Raw genomic sequence first — 18,242 nt, forward strand, 5'->3', positions numbered from 1 at the left:
AGAACTTTAGAAAAAGGTTTAAAAATCATAATTATCTTCACCAGTCAAAGAAAAGAATACATTTTATCATAATCATACATATTAACTCCAGAACTTTTGTTATGTCTTCAGTATTCTTTTGTATTGCGTTGTTTTTATTCTATTTATTGTCCCAATCTCTTTTTATTGCCTTTTACGTAAATAAACAACTTTCATCTTCTATGAGGTAAAATAGCCCTTTACCTCGTTCCTCCTTTTTTTTTAGTCCATGTAACACCTCGCAGGAACCGGGGGCCCGGCTGGGAGAGGCAGGAATGCAGTGGGGTCAGGTAACGCGATGTTACGCGACCCCACAGTGAAAGCAGGGGGCGCTCACTCACTGTACGAGCAGCCGGACAGAAAGCTGCAGCCGTGGGTAAAGTAAGGGGTGAGAGTGGGTGAGAGAGGCAATGAGGCAGAAGGTAAGGGATGGAGTGAGTATGCATGTTAGAGTGAGAGTGTGTGAGCATGAATGTGTATGTGTAGGAGTGTGAGTATGAATGTGTATGTTTGTGTGTCAGCTTGTGTGTATGTGTGTTAGTGTAAGTTTGTTATTGTGCATGTATGTGAGTGTGTGTGTGCCAGTGCATATGTGAGTTATGGGGGGGGGGATGAGACCACTTGGCTTTACCTGCTCCCCCCTGAGCCAAAAGGTGCCCGACCTCCCCTGGCTGGAACTATAAACAGAATGCAGAAATGATTATTTCCTATTTATTGATCCAGAAGGCTTCCACATTCTGCAAGCTGAGAAATGCACCTCATACAGCAGGTGAGCTTCAGGTATCCCTGGCGTGATTGAGTTATACTCTGCAGATATATATATACAGTATATATATATATAGTTATGCACAGGACGTATTTATTTAGCTTTGTAGCATGCAGAACAGACCACTTTCTGCTGTAATCGATATTTTTGAAGTCAATCTACTTTTCAGTATAGCTTTGAGTTGCTGTTGTTTATTTTTCTGTTCTTTTTACATAAAACTCTATTTTAATGATTGCTGCATTGCAGTTTCCCTCCAGGTGGAATTTCTAAATTCTAATCCAGCCCCAGCCTCACTCGGGAAATATCCCGGCGGTCGGCTGGGAAAGGGGTCTCACGAGCATTACACCTGCTCAATGATGGAGACATTAGACCTTAGAGGATTTATATATATATAATAAAAAAAAGATAAAACAATAATAAATGTGTACTATAGATCACACTATTGTTATAGTATTTGGAAATTTACACTATTGTTTTTTCTTTTTTTTCCTCCAATGTTTTATTTGTTGTCTGGGATTAATTTCACAGAATACCGATATAAGTTTTTGTCTGTATTGCTTAGACTACTTGGTTAAGCAAATAAACCTCAGCTGATCAGTCGTTTTATTCTAAATCTTTTATCGCCTGAAAACAACACAGAAACTTTAGGGAGCTTTTTTTCTGTTTCCTGACATCATCCTGCCCATCCTTGCTTTTGTGTCACATGACAATTAAGGGTTCCTGGTAAAAACCATCAATGAAGCAGCATAGATAATTATTTCTGGGGGTTGAACAGGGCTGGGAATAATGTCTCTAATGATACATTAAGTAAGAATCATGTCGCATTCAGCCAAATAGGTGGAACAGCAGCTTTAACACCTGACCCAATTTCAGACGCTTAGTCCCGAACCTGCAGGCCGACGCTTTTACTCGTTAATCCTTTTTCTTCCGCTCTTTGCCTTCCATGGTACAAAATTTACAAATTACACCCCATCTTCTAACCTAATTATCTTTTTCTTCCCCAGGCAGGTTTTGTAACAGAACGTTTGATGATTACGCATGTTGGCCTGACGGGGTTCCTGGAACATACGTGAATGTAACTTGTCCTTGGTACCTTCCCTGGGCTCACAAAGGTAAGGCCGAGATCTTTGGCATAAAACACTTTGGCTAATGTGAAAAGCATGATAATTATTCGAAACAACTTCCAATTTCCTACTAAACGAACGCCGTGGCAGAGCGTCAAGACCTAGCTGGCCGGAGTACAGTCCTTATTGGAGAAATGAGTACAGGACAAGCCTTAGTAATGAAAATAAAGGGTACATGCGCCAGCGGGGGCTGCAGGAATTACAATGTATCAGGTGCTGCTGAAAGCGCTTTGCGGATAATCACCGGCTGAAAGAACAAATACGCCAGCAGGTTCTGCGACATCGTCGGCTTACACGGGTTAAACGGACAATTTAATGTCCACGAACACCTCTGCTAAAGAAGGATTCATACTCTGTGAGTGACCCTAACCCTATGTGAGTGCCTTAATATACATTCTTCAAAAAAGGAAAACCATAAAGGTAAACCTGAAGGAGAAACTGCAACTCTGCAGCTGCAGCAGCCCTAGGCTCATCCACTAACATTATACACTGACACACACTGATCACGTTAACAACAAATACTAACACACGCACTTATGCTAACACCATATACTAACACGCACAGTTTAAAACCATATGTTGACACATGCACACTCTAACACCGTACACTAACATGCACACTCCAACACCATGCATAACACGCACACTCACACTAACTGCACACAAACACCCCCACACATATACTCACACCAAATAGTAACACACACAGTCATGCTAACATCATATAGTAACACCTGCTCTAACACCATATACTTACATATACAATTACACATGCTAATACTATACACTAACGCACACTCTAATACCATATGCTCACACACCTGTGCTAATGCCTTACACTAACACACTCAGGTTAATACCAGACCTGTTAGTGCGTTACTTTTGTAGTCACGTAAAGGGCACCTGGAAGCCGCGTACCTGCGTTATAAAACCCCCCCCCCGATGTCAGATGTCGATAGTTTGGGGATATAACAGATCGGCTTTAAATCTGCTAATCTGCTCCGTTTCCTAAATAGTTAATTAAATGGTGACCGGATTACACTTTTTGTAACGTTTCTATTCAATTCTGCTTTTTTTTTGTAGTTGTGGTTTTTGATGGATGTAACATATTGTTTGATGCATTAAGCTTCGTGGTTAACGCCTTCAGGTTACCATGTGCATTCATTCCTGGGGGGGTTTCTGCCTCGGGCATTCAACTTACTGCCCCCTCCAGTCTGCAGGAGCTGTAATTACCCCTGAATGTGTTGCAGTTTAATGTGCACTCTGCTTTCAGCGCTGGGAGCTGTCCAAGGTCCGGCTGCTTTCTGGACGCCGTTACTGTATCGCCCTCAGACACGCATATGGTTTACTGCCTCGTTACTGAAACCCAGCGCTCTATTAATGTTTCCATATTTTACCCAAGCCGATCTTGCTTTGTAAACCATTGAACCGTCGATACGCCGTCCTGATCGCCAAAGCTCTCACGCCTCGGGTATGATTTCTGTAGGCAAATTTAGGGAGTTCCACGGAACCTTAAAATCAGAAAGTATCTAATAGACGGCAGACGATCGATACAAGAAAAGTTCCTTCCCATCAATAAATAAGTTACTTGGCTCCGTTGCCGGCTGAAAAATGACCTTGGATTGAGTGTTTTGCTGAATTGTAGTTGATTCTGCAGTTTAGCATCCGCCAATAATGAGAGTGAGAGGGCGAGAGCATTTCATCACAATATCAATAAAAATAAGGCAAAGGCAACTAAACACATCATTTAAGTGACATCATAATCTCCAGGAGGCTCGCGTTACTCGGGTGGAAAGTTATTGAGTTGTCTCACGTTTTTTTCCGAATCCTAGCTGTTATTTCTAAATAAACCCATGTGATGGTGCATACAAATGAGCAATTTGTTAGAATCCCACCTAATGTGTGTACCACGGAAGCAGGCAGCTTCTCTGTCTGGAGATGACACGGTGATCAGTAAGCAGGGTACTGCAGACCTGCATTGCTGATCACACTTTGCAAATGTTTTCAGGGATCCAGGCAGGGTCTGTTCTGGGTGTTTCACGCTGGCCGTTCAATTTAAACCCTATAATGAGTGACGTTAAACTTTCTCTGCCAGGGCAGAGTTAGTAGAGCTGGCTCCAGCCGACTGGATTGGGCTGCTCCACATGTAGCTCCTTGCGTTGGTTTTATGTTGATAAATATGGCTCTGGTTGAGTCCTTTCCTAATTTCCATGCATTGTTCCTTCTTGATCCCAAATCCCCGGCGACGCGGCGGTCGATTAATTTTGCTTGTTGGTATTTGCTGTATACTTTTATAAATATATACAGTATTTGATATACTTCAGTCTGTTAATTATTTCATTCATGGTCTGACTCCCCATAATAATGCTTTATAAGCCATAAATAACGCATGGAATCAGAGACGCTACTTGAATGTTTTATAAAGTAATTTTTTAACGCTTAATTTTTTTTTAATTATTTAAGCATCTCTAGGGAATTCTGACCCCCCCCCCGGCACTTTGATCTAGTTTTTTTGATCTAGTGTCTCAAAAAAAAGGAAATAAATGAAATATTAAGAACAATTTACAAATTTATAGTTTTAAAAAACAATAAAAATATTTGAAAACGTTAAAAAAAAATTCCTGGTAATTTTTCACATTTATATTTCCAACATTCTCCCACCATGCATAAAAGGGGGAGAATTTGCACCCCCCCTCCCGCTAAAATTCATACAGCCTCAGCCAACCAAAATAATTTCTTGAGCATTTTGACAAACCGTAAAAAAAAGTAATAATAATAATAATAATAAAGCACTTGCCTCCATCATGAAACGCACAAATTGTCACAAATTTGATTTCTCATCTATTAATAATAATGTTTGGCGATGAATTATATTTTTTTTCTGTTTCATCGGAACGTGACGTTATTGCGACTGCAGAGCGTCTCGAGTCCCATTGAAGTCCAATCGCTCCAAAATGAATGAAGGTTGTGGTTGAAGACGGCACCTCTTATGGTTTCTTTGGCAACTGACGAAATATAATAATTATTACAGTGAGACCCCGACGCGTCGTGCATCTCCCAAGGCCTTTTCAAGGCATTCATTCTAAACGTATTTTCCATTCGCTTACCTTGTTTGCCGAATTAACATAAAATGCAACCCGGAAGCGTTCTGAAAAGAATGCGGGTGCCGTATTTTACATTTTAGCACCTGGTTTCAAGATGGGAATTTACCTTAATTTAAAGTCATAAAAATGTTCCATGAATAATAAGAATCTAGCTTGAGGAATTCTAATTAAGTTGGTAATAAATGCAGTATATAAATCCTTGGCTGTTTATAGCGGAACGCCAGTAAAAAGGACAAATATCCAAAGCCGGCGATAATTGACGCGACGTTAATGGCTTGAAAGTTGTTTGGTATTGTTTTTGTTTATTTAGAAATATTGTGATATATTGAAAATTAAGTAATTATAGTAAATATAACATCTCATTGAGAAACGTTATGTATATTATCTGCCTTAGCGGCCGCTATGAGACAACAACAACCGATATCAGCACTACGGTACATATCCGTGAAGTTACTGCTCCCATAACCACCTGAGTGCTGAGTATCTGGACACATCGCATGTTGTTCTACACACGGCCTATGTTGGTGACATGATGCACATAACAATGGGTAATATGCCATAATTATACCAAAAAAAATAGAGATTTATCACAGATGGTGAGGGGTCATGCATGTTAAGCCTAGGGTAACAGGCACCACACACTAACACATACACACATTATCTGTGTCCCTCCTCTCCCAGGTACCACTAATCACAGGCTCACCCCTGACAGGATAACACCATCTGCTTACACACACTCACACTAACATAATACACTCATACACACACACATGTTAACACCAAATACTAACACGCACTCATGCTAACACCATGCACACTTTACACTATACACACATCCTAACACAATGTGCTCACACACATGCTAACACCATACACTTACAAATGGTTAATTATTGATTTATAAAGAGATGTACAATCTACTCCCATACAAGAGCACACTCACTCTACCACCACACACTCTCTAACACCATCACGTTACACATTTACACACATATACTCACTCTCTCTCCTTCCCATCATCCAAGCAGCGTGCCAACTCTCCCTCTTACCTTACATGAGTCCCCACGTTCTATCCAGTCTGCACTCTCTGTGCCACGGAGTCACAGAACATGCGTCACGCTAGGCACCTCGGCCCCCCGGGCTCCCAGCACCTGCCTTAGAGCACCCCTGCATGTTACCAGGAATCAGATCATTGATGGATGCTGGCGATAGATCGGCTGCCAGTGTGCAGCAATTTTCCAGGAAAACCAGCTGCCACATTAGGCTTCAGGTTTCGTGTATTGATTCCTACTTCTTAGAGAGTCTGTCTGTCACCGGCAACCTTCTCCCGTCCCTTCTCCCGTCACTCATCCGAGATCTTTGTACATACAACGTTTCCATATAAATATACTATATATATATACATACATAGCAAAGCAGCCTCACAACACGCATAAAACACTTCATTAGCATTCACTCGTACTGATTGTTGGGGGGCCCAGAATGCCCCCTTATATGTATGATATACGTTGGGTAGCCATCTAGACTCGCATTTAATCGGTTTGGTGGATGAAATGCTTCTTCTTACCTCAACGAGTCATTGTTCTTATTTATAAAGTCTATTGGTAATATTGATTGTCGCTGACAAGGAGAAATTCTTTGAAGATATTTTGTTTTGTTTCTGCCATCCTCAATGCTGAGTGCTGGGATATGATGTCATATGATGTCATATGTCAGCACTCCATCCATGACTTAAAGGACAATCCCGTTTTTAGAGCAGTATGTGGCCGGTGTGGAGGTATTACATAAACGGGCCAGTTGGGAGGAAACAAAATCTCCCTTGGAACCGGCCCAATGAGCAGCGGGACATCAGGGAGGGTTTTTCTAGTAACCCTAAGCTTGAATTTGCCGCGGCCCCTACACATTATTGCAATGACCCGGATACTAATGGATACTGTTTCATACAAGCTAGTAACACTTGACATTCTTATTCCTCCCCGGTACTTTTAATTGGTGTTGAATAAAAGTTTTACTCAGTATATCCCATTGAGTCGACATAAACCCGCTGCAGACAACGTTGGCTCGCGTGGGGCGACGCAGTCCAGGCACAGGGTCTGGCTCAGCCCCGTCCTGGTTAATGCAGCAGAACCTCGCCTCCGTTTTATGGGCGCCTCGCATGGAGAAGTTTAATGTTTCATTTTCTCCCGAGGCATGAAGCTAATTTTATCACCGGGTCTCTGGAGCCGCGTCTCAAACGCGTTTGTTTTGTGAAACGAAAATGTTATTTATTTGCCCCAATTTATGAGCCTCCTCCTGTGATTGATTTCTTCGCCGTACGTTTGTTCCCCGCAGCCGGACTCACCTGTCGTGCTGTTAACGCTGTCTCAGGCGGTGAAGGTTTTTCATTCTTATAGCTATCTGTTGACTGCCGGATGTTTTTCTTGGCCCCGTTTACTAATATTAATGCCCGTGAAAATTTTAATTACAGGCAAAGGTTGTTTGGCACCTGAAGCCGTAAGCAAGGCGGGCGTCTTAGTTTAGAGCCGATGATGCGAGCGATGAAGTTGGAATCTGTATGAATACTTTGTGATAAGTTTGTGAAGAAGAAGAATGAAAGGACGCCGGGTTTGGTCAGTTCCGCTGGTGGTTATTCGTGGTTTTTTTGGCTTTCTCGCCCGCTTTAGGGCCGGGACCCTCGGCTTCTGCAACAACCTGAATGACTGTTCCTTGGATTGAATTTTGTCATAAAACAAACGCTCATTTATCTTTACACCAAAAACTATGCAGGGGCAAGAAATGGTTTGTTCCAAATCTCCATGCACAGCGTTCATTCCGATCCTGTGGCTCCATTGATGCGTCGGGTGGTCCGGACGTCATGGAGAACCGTATGTCTATAATGGAAAATAACGCTCGCTTGCATGTTTTTCTCCATTACAAGAACATCCTAGCCTTAACCGAGAGAGAGCACCCCATACGTATCAAAAAGGAAATCAGGGTTATTATTATTAGCTTTTATTTATATAGCGCCAACAATTCCCGCAGCTCTTCTTACAGTCCCTACAGTCTGATAAAACTATAGCTGACAGATTAAGATGAAGGGAAAGAGGGTCCGGCTAGCAATCTAGTTGCCAAAGCTTTATACTCCAGACTCACTCCCCATTCACTCCCTACTCATTCCCTGCCCCCTCTCCACTCTCTCCCAACCCTATGCCCACTCGCTCTGCACCCCCACTCACTCCAGACTCACTCCCCATTCACTCCCTACTCATTCCCTACCCCCTCTCCACTCTCTCCCAACCCTATGCCCACACGCTCCGCACCCCCACTCACTCCAGACTCGCTGCCCATTCACCGTTCCCCACTCGCTCCCCTGCCTTTCACACTTTTTTCTCTTTCAGCCTTTTTCCATTGATCAGAAACAATATTAATTAGCTTTGTAATAAAACCGAGTAGCGTTTTTCTGTATCTTTCAAAAATGTGCGCTGAATAAACCAAAAGAACGATAAAACGGACTTTCAATTTTTAATTAAAATGAAATTAGCTTTCGCAGCGACTCCTCCGTTATTATTTCGCTGCTCCGTGTGCCGGAGGCGCCGCTTGCAAATGTTTTTTCGCGTATTCAGTTAACGAGAGTTTAATAATGAAGCTGTCTGCAGGTCGTCGTACTGCCGCCCCATAAGAGGTTAACGACGTTTCAAGGCACCAGCAAGTGATACAAACTCCCCATATCTAAACTGCATAGAGGTCCATGCCTCCCGAGTGTCCCTCATTTGCAGCCGAGTCCCTATGCCCTGATGCCGGCGTTACAGCCAGTATCGCGGGTATCTAATGATAAGTGACGGTGACGTTCGTGGGAGCGACTCTTCTGCAAAATCCAATATCTCATTATCAGGGCTTCAGAATCGTTCTCTCGTTCTGTTTTTTTTTCAGTGTTTTCAGCATCTTTCAATTATCTCCGAAAATACTCCCAAAATCAATAAAAACAAGCTGCCGGTATCCGCCGAACAGGACAAGACGAGAAAGTCCGTTGGGAAGAACGTAAAATCTTAAATGATTAAAGGATTAATATAATTAATATATATATGTATTATATACCATGGGAGCGGCCATCTTAACTTTCTATTATCAGGATTAGTCCTCCCCAATACGTTATCTCTCCCTTATTGCTAAGTTGCTGCTCATTGCTGATTGGTTCAGGCAGTCTTTGCAAGGATGAGGACAGGGCATTGATTAGATAATGCTGGCTCTGCCACCGAATATCTCCCAATTATTCCACCTGAATAGGAGACATCTGTGATCTAAAAACACTTTACATTTTTTTACTTCAATTAAAGAATCTTTATTTTTTTTTGCTAAATACCTCCAGGTAGTTACACCGATCAGAAAAGGTGAGTTTTAATAAATTCATTTCATGTTGTGATGTTTACACTTTTGCGGAAGATCTTCTTGAGACGACTTTTTCCTCCCCGAGGAGCCTGCGGTGGCGTAAAGTAGATTCCGGGTTCTTGGTAAAGATTCTAAGATGCGGCCAACATTCTGTCAGCGAGCTCCGATCTGCGATTTAGAGAGAAAGATCCCCTCCTGTGAATTTACATTAAGCTGCATTTTTTACGTTATGGGCAAAGTATTTTTTTTTATATTTTATTATATTTTTTTATGTATTTTATTATTTCATCGAGCGTGGAGTTTTTTTTTATGTATTAATGGACAGAATCCAACTCATCGTAGTGTCATTTTATAGAAGCGAACGCCGAGTATTCACCTGCACCAAGCATTCATCTCTGATGGCATCCAACGCGGCTTTTAAAATGTAAAAAGCACTTTTTTTCGCTTTATGTTAATAGTCGATTTTATCACTGGGCGGGGGGGGGGGGGGGTTATGGCTCTGTGGGCAATAAGAATATTGCCTGAATTAACATCTTTTATATTTATCTCCTCGCATGCAGCATGTAATAGAGTAGAGGCAGGACCTGCGGGCCGATCGGCAGATCACAGAGGGTCTATCCAGATCCTCCTGAGGACTCTCGAGCGCCACCTGCAGGTTCAATGCAGGTCAATGGAGCCCAGCTCACTAATCACAATGTGATTGGTAATATAAAAAAAAAAATACAATAATAGATTAAAAAATAATTTACAAAAAATATAAAATGTGGTAACATGTAAAAATAATCCCCCGTCACAAAAAAATTCCAAATATATATATCTATACAAAATAGTTTTTTTATGAGCAAATCCTACAATTAGGGCTATATCTTCACAAAACTTGTCACATGGAAAGAGTTAAAAGATTGACATTTTATTGCCTAGTTATTGTATGATTTGACGGGGTAAATTGGGGTAAATTGAATTGGCCGGCTTCAAAGATGTCCCAAGCATGGGACGTGGGCACAGAGTGACCAGATGTCTAAATGGCAAAAGATATTTACCTCCCAAAATAACCCAACAAACCCATGCATGCGGGGTATCGCTGCACTCAGAAGATGTTGCTGAACACATATTGGGGTGTTGTTTGGCACGGACATATACCAGGAGGGGTAAATTTATGCCTGAAGTACAACGTGTGTCAAAAAAATACAAAAAAAATTTACTACCATAAAGTTTGACAAAGGCTGGTGGTAGAATTAGTGCATGGAAAGTGTTAAAATACCAGTATTTGAAATGTCTAGTTTTCAAAAATATTTGGCTTGATGGGGTAAATTGCTTTGGCCGGCTTGAAAGATACCCAAATACCACTCTCCGCGCTCCAAGAGTTAAAGGTCCGTACGAACGACCAATAGAGTTGCTTGTACGGACCTTTAACTCTCGGAGCGAGGAGACCATGGACTCCCCAGGCCAAGTTGTGCGGTCAGGAGTTAAAAGGCCGTGCGAGGGAGTCTATTGGTCGACTGCAGGGGCCTCCTCTATTGCCAATTGGTTGAGGAGGCCTCTGCAGGCGACCAATAGTAATTTGCACGGCCCATTAACACCTGACGGCGAACCTACGGATTTCCGCACCCGTTAACCCCTGTGATGCTGTGTAGATAAGGTAGGGTAGATGGGGAAGGGACCAGGGAGATTAGTAAATGAAGACAAAGATTCTTCGTGTTGTGTCTTCGTCTTCGGATACGTTTTGCTGCCGCTATGTTCAGTATTCGGGCTGAACAACGAAAACAAACCATTCGAGTTCTTTTTATATATACAAATTTATATACTGTATATGATATTTATTTATATGTAATATTTATATATATACTTATATACATATTAATATACTGAATAGGCTATATATTTATATTTAGTATATATATACACGCTGTGACAAACCCTGTAGCATGAGGGCCACCCATGTCACTTTTTAGGGGTCCTAAGCACAGTCCTCTAGGGCAATCAGAGTCAGGAACAGCAGCTTTGAACAAAATAGCGCTTTATTTTTAATCGCTCAAACCCCAAAACCAAATCATAAAACGAAAACCTAGCTCCCAATTGGAGCCCTCTCTAACTAAACTACGCTGGTCCAGACTGACCAGCCTAATCACCCACTACCTCAACCTCCCAGCCAGACCCAGCTACGCCAGGCTCTGGAAAACCTCCCCCAGACAACACACAAAATGCCCAGGCAGGTATTGCCTCACTTGGCTCAGGGATGGTCCTCTTGTTCAGGGCCTCTCCTTGCCCTGGGAGCGCAGGGAAACTTCCTCTTCCCCCAACAGTCTCCCTGAGTATCAGGCTCCAGGGGTTTTTAATGTCCAGCACCTGTGCCTGATGTCAGCCTCATAGAAATCCCGGACCGGATCCTGTGGACTTCTTGCCTCCTGGAAAACCCGGCATGGAATTTCCACAAAATGGGGAAATGGAGCATTGGCCCACCCTGCTCTCCAATTGCTCCACCCCAGGGACCCATATTTACCATCTGGATAGCACCTGTACCCAAATGCCACACTAAGCATCTCCCTGGGGTTTACACTGTCACAACGCTTATATACTGTATATATATATATATTATTATTATTATTTTTATTTATATAGTGCCAACAATCTACGCAGCGCTTCATACAATCCATAAATTCAAGGGATCTGACAAGACGAGAATTGACAGACTAAGACAAACCGATACATTCGGTGTAGAGGCTCGGCTCGCAAGCTTACCATCTAGAGGGAATGGGGTGACAAACATAAGGCATAGAGAACGGGCGAGGGAGGGCTGGCAAAAAGTCAGTTGTTGTGGGGAAGATGGAGGAGTGTATGTAGTATTTACATAAATAGTTATATACTGTATATGATATAATATATATATAGTATTTATGAACATATAACCTGTACATGATACATAGAGTCGCTCGTATATATAAATATATATATATTGACATTTAAGTGATGCGTCTGCCCCGTCTGTGCGATTCTTCTGTTACGGGAGAATCTCGTAAAGAATAAACGCGTCTCGCACGTTCCTCCTGACGTGCTTTGATTTGCTTCGGCAGGTAAAATGTTCTGTAACGCGTTAATGCCGGCAGACGATGCGCATCGCAGAGCTTCAATTTGTTGCTCGAGGGTTTTATGGTTTTTTTATTTGGCAATTTGACTTCATACAAAAAGGAAACAGGCGTCGGGATCGCGTTGCCCCGTCTCCAAGGGCAAAACACTTAATCTCCCCCTCTCTACCGCAGTAAAATCGCCATGACGTAGCTGCGGGGCAAGGACTCGGCATACGGCAAAATGTTCAGCACGGAACACGCGAAAACACATTGTCTCCCGAAGACAATGAACACATTCCTGTATTACACAGCAGCGTGCGATAATATCGGATAAAGCGTGGATTAGAAAACGCACCCGAAATTTAAAGAGGAACCGTCTGACACAGAGTGTTAGTTTTATTAAATATTCAGATTTTCTAGCCCTGGCATCACCCTAAGGTACAGTTGGAACATTATATGCAAATTCTCCTTCATTTCCCACAATCCCTTGGTGCACGTTAGATCGGAATCCTAGTGTTAGCCCCAGCAGGAAGTTGGAAGCCACTTCCTGCATCGTTTTATCGGGCAAAACGGGTCAGCCGGAGAGATCGCCCGTGTAACCAGCCCGTTGAGGATGCGCCACAGTCTCTAGCGGAACCAACGCAGGCTCCTCTGTGAAGCTACTATCACAATCACTTAGGGCGAGTGGGTGATTTAACCCATGTGTAAGGGGCACCAAGATGGCGGCTCCCGCCTATGTCTTTGCAGTAGTCTATGGTGTGTTAGACGATCTGTAGGGCAACTGGAAGGATTAGAAGGAAGATCATTGATCTCCTCACCCAGCAATATAATCACAGTCCTCCATCGTTCATTTCCACCCAACAAGATGCGGTGAAGGACAGGGGCGGCCTGCCCCGGGTTATGTCTAAGCTAGTGCTGAAGGTAAATAGGATTGGTATTCGAAGTCAGAAAGGTTCGGCTGTTTTGCGCACTCAGCGATATCCCAAGCGTCACGGAAAAAGGGACAATTTTACGAAATTTTACTATTCTCTGTCTATTACGGGGCCGTAAAAGCTCCAGGCGCCGTAGCTCATTTTTTTATTTTAGTCATCGAAAAGGATTAAGGAGCGTTTCTAAGTCAGTGGGTGTCGAATCCAGAGCTATAACGATCCAGCTTTGTATGTGGGCCAACAAAACGCCACATCCATTCCTTCTAATAAAAGGATTTTAATTTCCCCATTAATCCTTGCATGCGCGATCGAGATAATCTGATATTTGCGAGCCGTTTCCCCGGCGACTCGCGCTCAGATGGTCGAATGTGTCATTTGATTCACACAATGATTTTTGAAAGGTGATGAATGCCGCCATTAACTTTTCTTCTACCTATTGACCCCGGCCATTACGGCTATCTCAGCCTTCTTAGACCCTTCGTATTTGGAGATATTAATCTTAATCTATCAAATAAAATCTTAATGAGATATCAGGCCGGAGAACTTCGGAGGAAGTCGAAGAGTTCCCTCTCTGAACTTATAGGCTCCATCTCCAACCTCGTCCCTCAATTCGGTGATTTGGGATGTTTTATGTTTCACCTAGAGATAAATTTCTCAGAAAGGACAAATATTTTAACAATTTTCAAAATGATGCCACTACTACTTTATAGGCCTGTTAGCCACGTAATGAATAGCCTGTGTCAGGACTTAGTACTAGGCAGTGGATTCTGGGCAGGTATGACGATGTGAAACAGATTCAAAAAATAACAAATGTTGTATTATTACTGGGGAGCGTACGATTATTATTTATTAATTTATATAGCGCCATTATATACTGTAGTTCTGTACAATGGGTGAAAAGGGCTTACAGAAACAAAAGTTAAAGAAGGCCCTGATCAAAGAGCTTACAATCTAGAAGGAAGTCTGGGTATATTAGACGAGGTATAAGCCCATTACACACGTGTTCACGTCACAGAGATCATGGCCTGGTTGAGTCTTTATGAGTGGCCATATTCTTGAAGAAGCACAGACTGCTTTTTTATTTATTTGTTTCCCAGTCACCACCAGTAAGCCCAGTTTCAGTAGCATCTGCAATGATAATAAAGCCGATGGAGTGTTATTTTGGGGTCTTCTTTTGCTCTGATTACGTGAGATGCCTCTACTCAGTGTGCCCGTGGGAGACTTTAAATTATGCACGTTATCGGCAAGGGCATGCAAGCGAACATGCTTGTCCTCACCTGAAACAAGCAAAATATCTACACCCCCTGCTCCTGCTACATTAAAACTAAAATAATTAAAAAAAGAAACACAGGACTCCCTATTAACCAAGAGGCTGACAATACCCCCCCATTCCCCAACCCCAGAGTCTGGGGAATATTTTGCCCTAAATACCCCCTAAGGAGGTGATGCCGTGCCTCCCCTCCACTCACATCCCATTAAATAAATATAAATGACCCTTCGAGCGTCTTTGTACCCCACCTGCTGCTCATTAGGGTGAGGGGGTAAAAATAAACAAAGTGCCCATTGGAAGGACCAATGAGTAGCACGAACAAAGAAGTCCACAAGGGCCGTTTATTTTAGCAGGAATAGGATAGGAGAGGAAGGGTCGAGTCTTTGGTAGGGGGAATTTTCAGATCCCCTAAAATTCTGATCTGAGCAATACCACCCCCATGTTCTCTTTTTTATTACCGCACCCCACTGAATTGTGGTAGAAGAAGGAAATGGAATACAAATATAACAACTTTTAAGTTTACTTTGGCTGTAACAATAAAGTGTGAGTTTTAGTGGGCATGAAGCATATACAAAAGTTTATAAAGCGTCCAAACGGAACACATTCTGTAATCGCCTTCTCCTGCCCTGAATTCCCGGCTAATCGCTCTTACGTATCGCAGAGACGTAGCATTGACATCGCCTCCTCGCTTGTATCGCTTTGTGGGTTGGAGGCATTGTTATTGGTAACAGACATTTGCTTGTCAAGGTCCCGGATCCGACACGCAGAGACTATAACAATAACCCGTATCGCTGGCGGCCAGATATGCAGCAAATAGTTATTCATTAACAGAGAAAGCGTTTTCTGCATCGGAACTGAAAAAATACCATGTCATGTAATTAAAATAGAACAATGCGGACATTTTAATTATTTTCCTTTTCCCCAAAAGAAATACTTAAGCTGATATTTGACCGTAATCATCATATCAAACAAACTTAGATTTAAATTTCTTTTTCCATCGGCATGGGGTGTGGGGTGAACTGAAAACAAAATAACAATTTAATTAAAAATAATAATAATAATAAATAAATAATTTAAATAAATTATATATATATATATATATATATATCCAAATATCTCCAAGACAGAGACTGTGTGATGAGGTAGGGGTAATAAAATGAAATCTTTGGCTCAATGGTTTGGGCTGGTTCCATATAATAAATAACTCTGTAGGATTCCTCCACTTCTCATCTCCTTGGCCATTGGGGGGAGGGTTAAAGTTATCCTGGGACACAGGGGCTACCTGCGCCTGTCCTGCTCTCTCTGTCCCATTTTTTAAAATGTAAAAGATCTGCAAATACCCAGAGATAGTGTGTGGGGGGGGGTGTGTGGAAAAAGTTAGCTGTGTCCAGGGCCGGCCGAAGACTTAACGCCGCCTGGGGCGAAGTTTAAAACGCCGCCCCCCCCGCCGACGCCGGGGGGGGGCATTTTAAACTTCGCCGACGCCATAACCCCCCCCCGGTACTTACCTTTAAACAGTCCTGCGGCGAGTCTCCTTGCTCTGCCACGGTGCCGGCTTGTAATGCTGAGCGCCGGAAATTGACGTCACTTCCGGCGCTCTGCATTACAAGCCGGCACCGGGACCAAACAGGGAGACTCGCCGCAGAGGAGAGAGAGAGAGAGGGGCGCCGAGCGGGTAAGCGAAAACCACTCGGTGCCCCCTCTCTCTCTCTCTCTCTCCCGCTTCAAAAAACAAAAAAAAAGTGCTTGGGGCGGCAAAGTGCCGCCTGGGGCAATTGCCCCAGTCTGCCCCATTATAGGGCCGGCCCTGGCTGTGTCCATAGATAATCAATGAAGCCCTAGGTCCCCCTATAAAATAACCATCCAAAAATAAAGCAAAACATGATAGAAATAAAAACAAGAAAACTATACAGAAAAAGAAAAATAAGCCAATCTTAATTGGTAGTCTGCCACGCAGGAGCATACCGGTCCGTTCTCCCGTGTACCAGCGGCCCCAAGCGCATGCTGGATGCATCTTCCACTGATTTTAATGGCCAACGTGTTTTTTTTTAAACATTTATCTTTATTTAAATGGTTCTCTGTTTCATTTTTAACTTGTTGCAGGCATAATATGCGTCTTGTCATCCAACTAAAAAGCCTTTGCTTCAAACTTCCAAGATGTAGTTGCATGTACCGGCAAACAGCTCGTATATCAGTGAACACATGCGCTGTTTTCCCCGTGTTAGCATGCAGCGGCATGGGACGGAGTCTGAGTCTGGATACAGGAGGATTAGGATGGGTCGTGTGCTCCATGTCATCAGAAATGCTCTAGGTACAAAAAATAAATCTTTTTTTCCTTAAAAGTGATGTATCTTTATTTCTGACAGTGATCCAAGGGAGAGTTTTTCGATACTGCACCCCCGAAGGAATATGGCTTTTGAAAGAGAACTCGAGTGTTCCCTGGAGAAACCTGTCGGAGTGCGAGGACAGATCATTAAAGGTAAAGCGTATTTTTATTACTGGAGTATGAATCAGGGAACATAATAGAAACCCAAAATCTGCCGGCAGATCGGCCCCATCCGGCCCCCGTCTAGTCGCCCGTTTCTCCTGCTGTAAAGACTCAAACCTTAATCAGTCGTTGGTCTCGTCTTAGATTCAGAAGCCGTATGTCTATCCCATGCATGTTTAATACCCTCTACTACTTCTGCCTGGAGGCTCTTCCACGTATCTACCACCCTCTCAGTAAAGTCCATGTTTTCAGGATCTTCATCAGATTTTAAGCCATCAGTTTTGTAGGAACTGTCGGCAGAGACAAAGATAAATTATATCCGAAGAGAGGCTATAAATTATAAAGACCCACACTCTTCTCATTGTGGTGGGTTGATTGTATGGACGGTTCCCCTACATTCTCTTTCTATGTTAATACTAATACTTGCCACTTAAGATAGTTCCAGATAGATGAAAGGGTTAATTTTGCGTTGTTCCATAATGGGTAGCGATCCGGAAGGAGACATCCCCAGCTATTCCTCCTGATGTCTCTCTAGATGTCTTCTGTATGCATCTCCCATCATCCTCAGCCAGCATTCGGTTCTGTTTTAAAACCCAGCGCTTCCAAGAATATGAATATGAAACAGCGTAGATTCTCTATTCACGCCCTTCAAGGTCATTCATAAAACCCAAATCGTCCTCTGTCCTAATCCGTTGCTTCCCCGCACGTCTGGCCATAAAGCGCCGTTAGCATTTGTGTAAAATGTCAACTATTAAAGTTTGAGTGAATTTTTTATTTAGCATCCCTCGGCACGGTAACGCCACGTCGTTATGGGTTGAATTTTTCTCGCTGTGGCTATTCCTGGGTCACTGTGCAGCGAGAAGCCTCTCGGGGGGCAATCATTTTTTCCTGGGTGTTAAACCGACATCCGAATCGGCAGAATCTACGGCTCGCGGTTCATCCAAAATCAGCAGCGAGCGGCACTTACAGGCGCGGAGATTATTAATGATAATGGACTAAAGAGTCCAGCGGATCTGTTTTATGATACAAATGTTTCTTCCGGTTACTATGTAACAAAGACGCTGCGATGGTTTATTCCCGTTCAGTGCTCAGGGATAACTGAACCGTTCTCTG

General features: G+C 42.9%; 1 protein-coding gene across 1 annotated transcript in view; it reads left to right on the forward strand.

The window, feature by feature from the left end:
• Window positions 1–316: 316 nt before the first annotated feature.
• GLP1R (glucagon like peptide 1 receptor) overlaps window positions 317–18,242 on the forward strand; it is a 59,973-nt gene continuing 42,047 nt past the window's right edge. Inside the window, exons 1-3 of the mRNA XM_053459027.1 lie at window positions 317–399; window positions 1,793–1,896; window positions 17,008–17,120. Coding sequence (XP_053315002.1) covers window positions 317–399; window positions 1,793–1,896; window positions 17,008–17,120 — 300 coding nt within the window. The remainder of the gene's footprint in view (window positions 400–1,792; window positions 1,897–17,007; window positions 17,121–18,242) is intronic.

Source organism: Spea bombifrons, chromosome 3 (assembly GCF_027358695.1).
Source record: "Spea bombifrons isolate aSpeBom1 chromosome 3, aSpeBom1.2.pri, whole genome shotgun sequence".
NCBI classification, from domain to species: Eukaryota; Metazoa; Chordata; class Amphibia; order Anura; family Pelobatidae; genus Spea; species Spea bombifrons.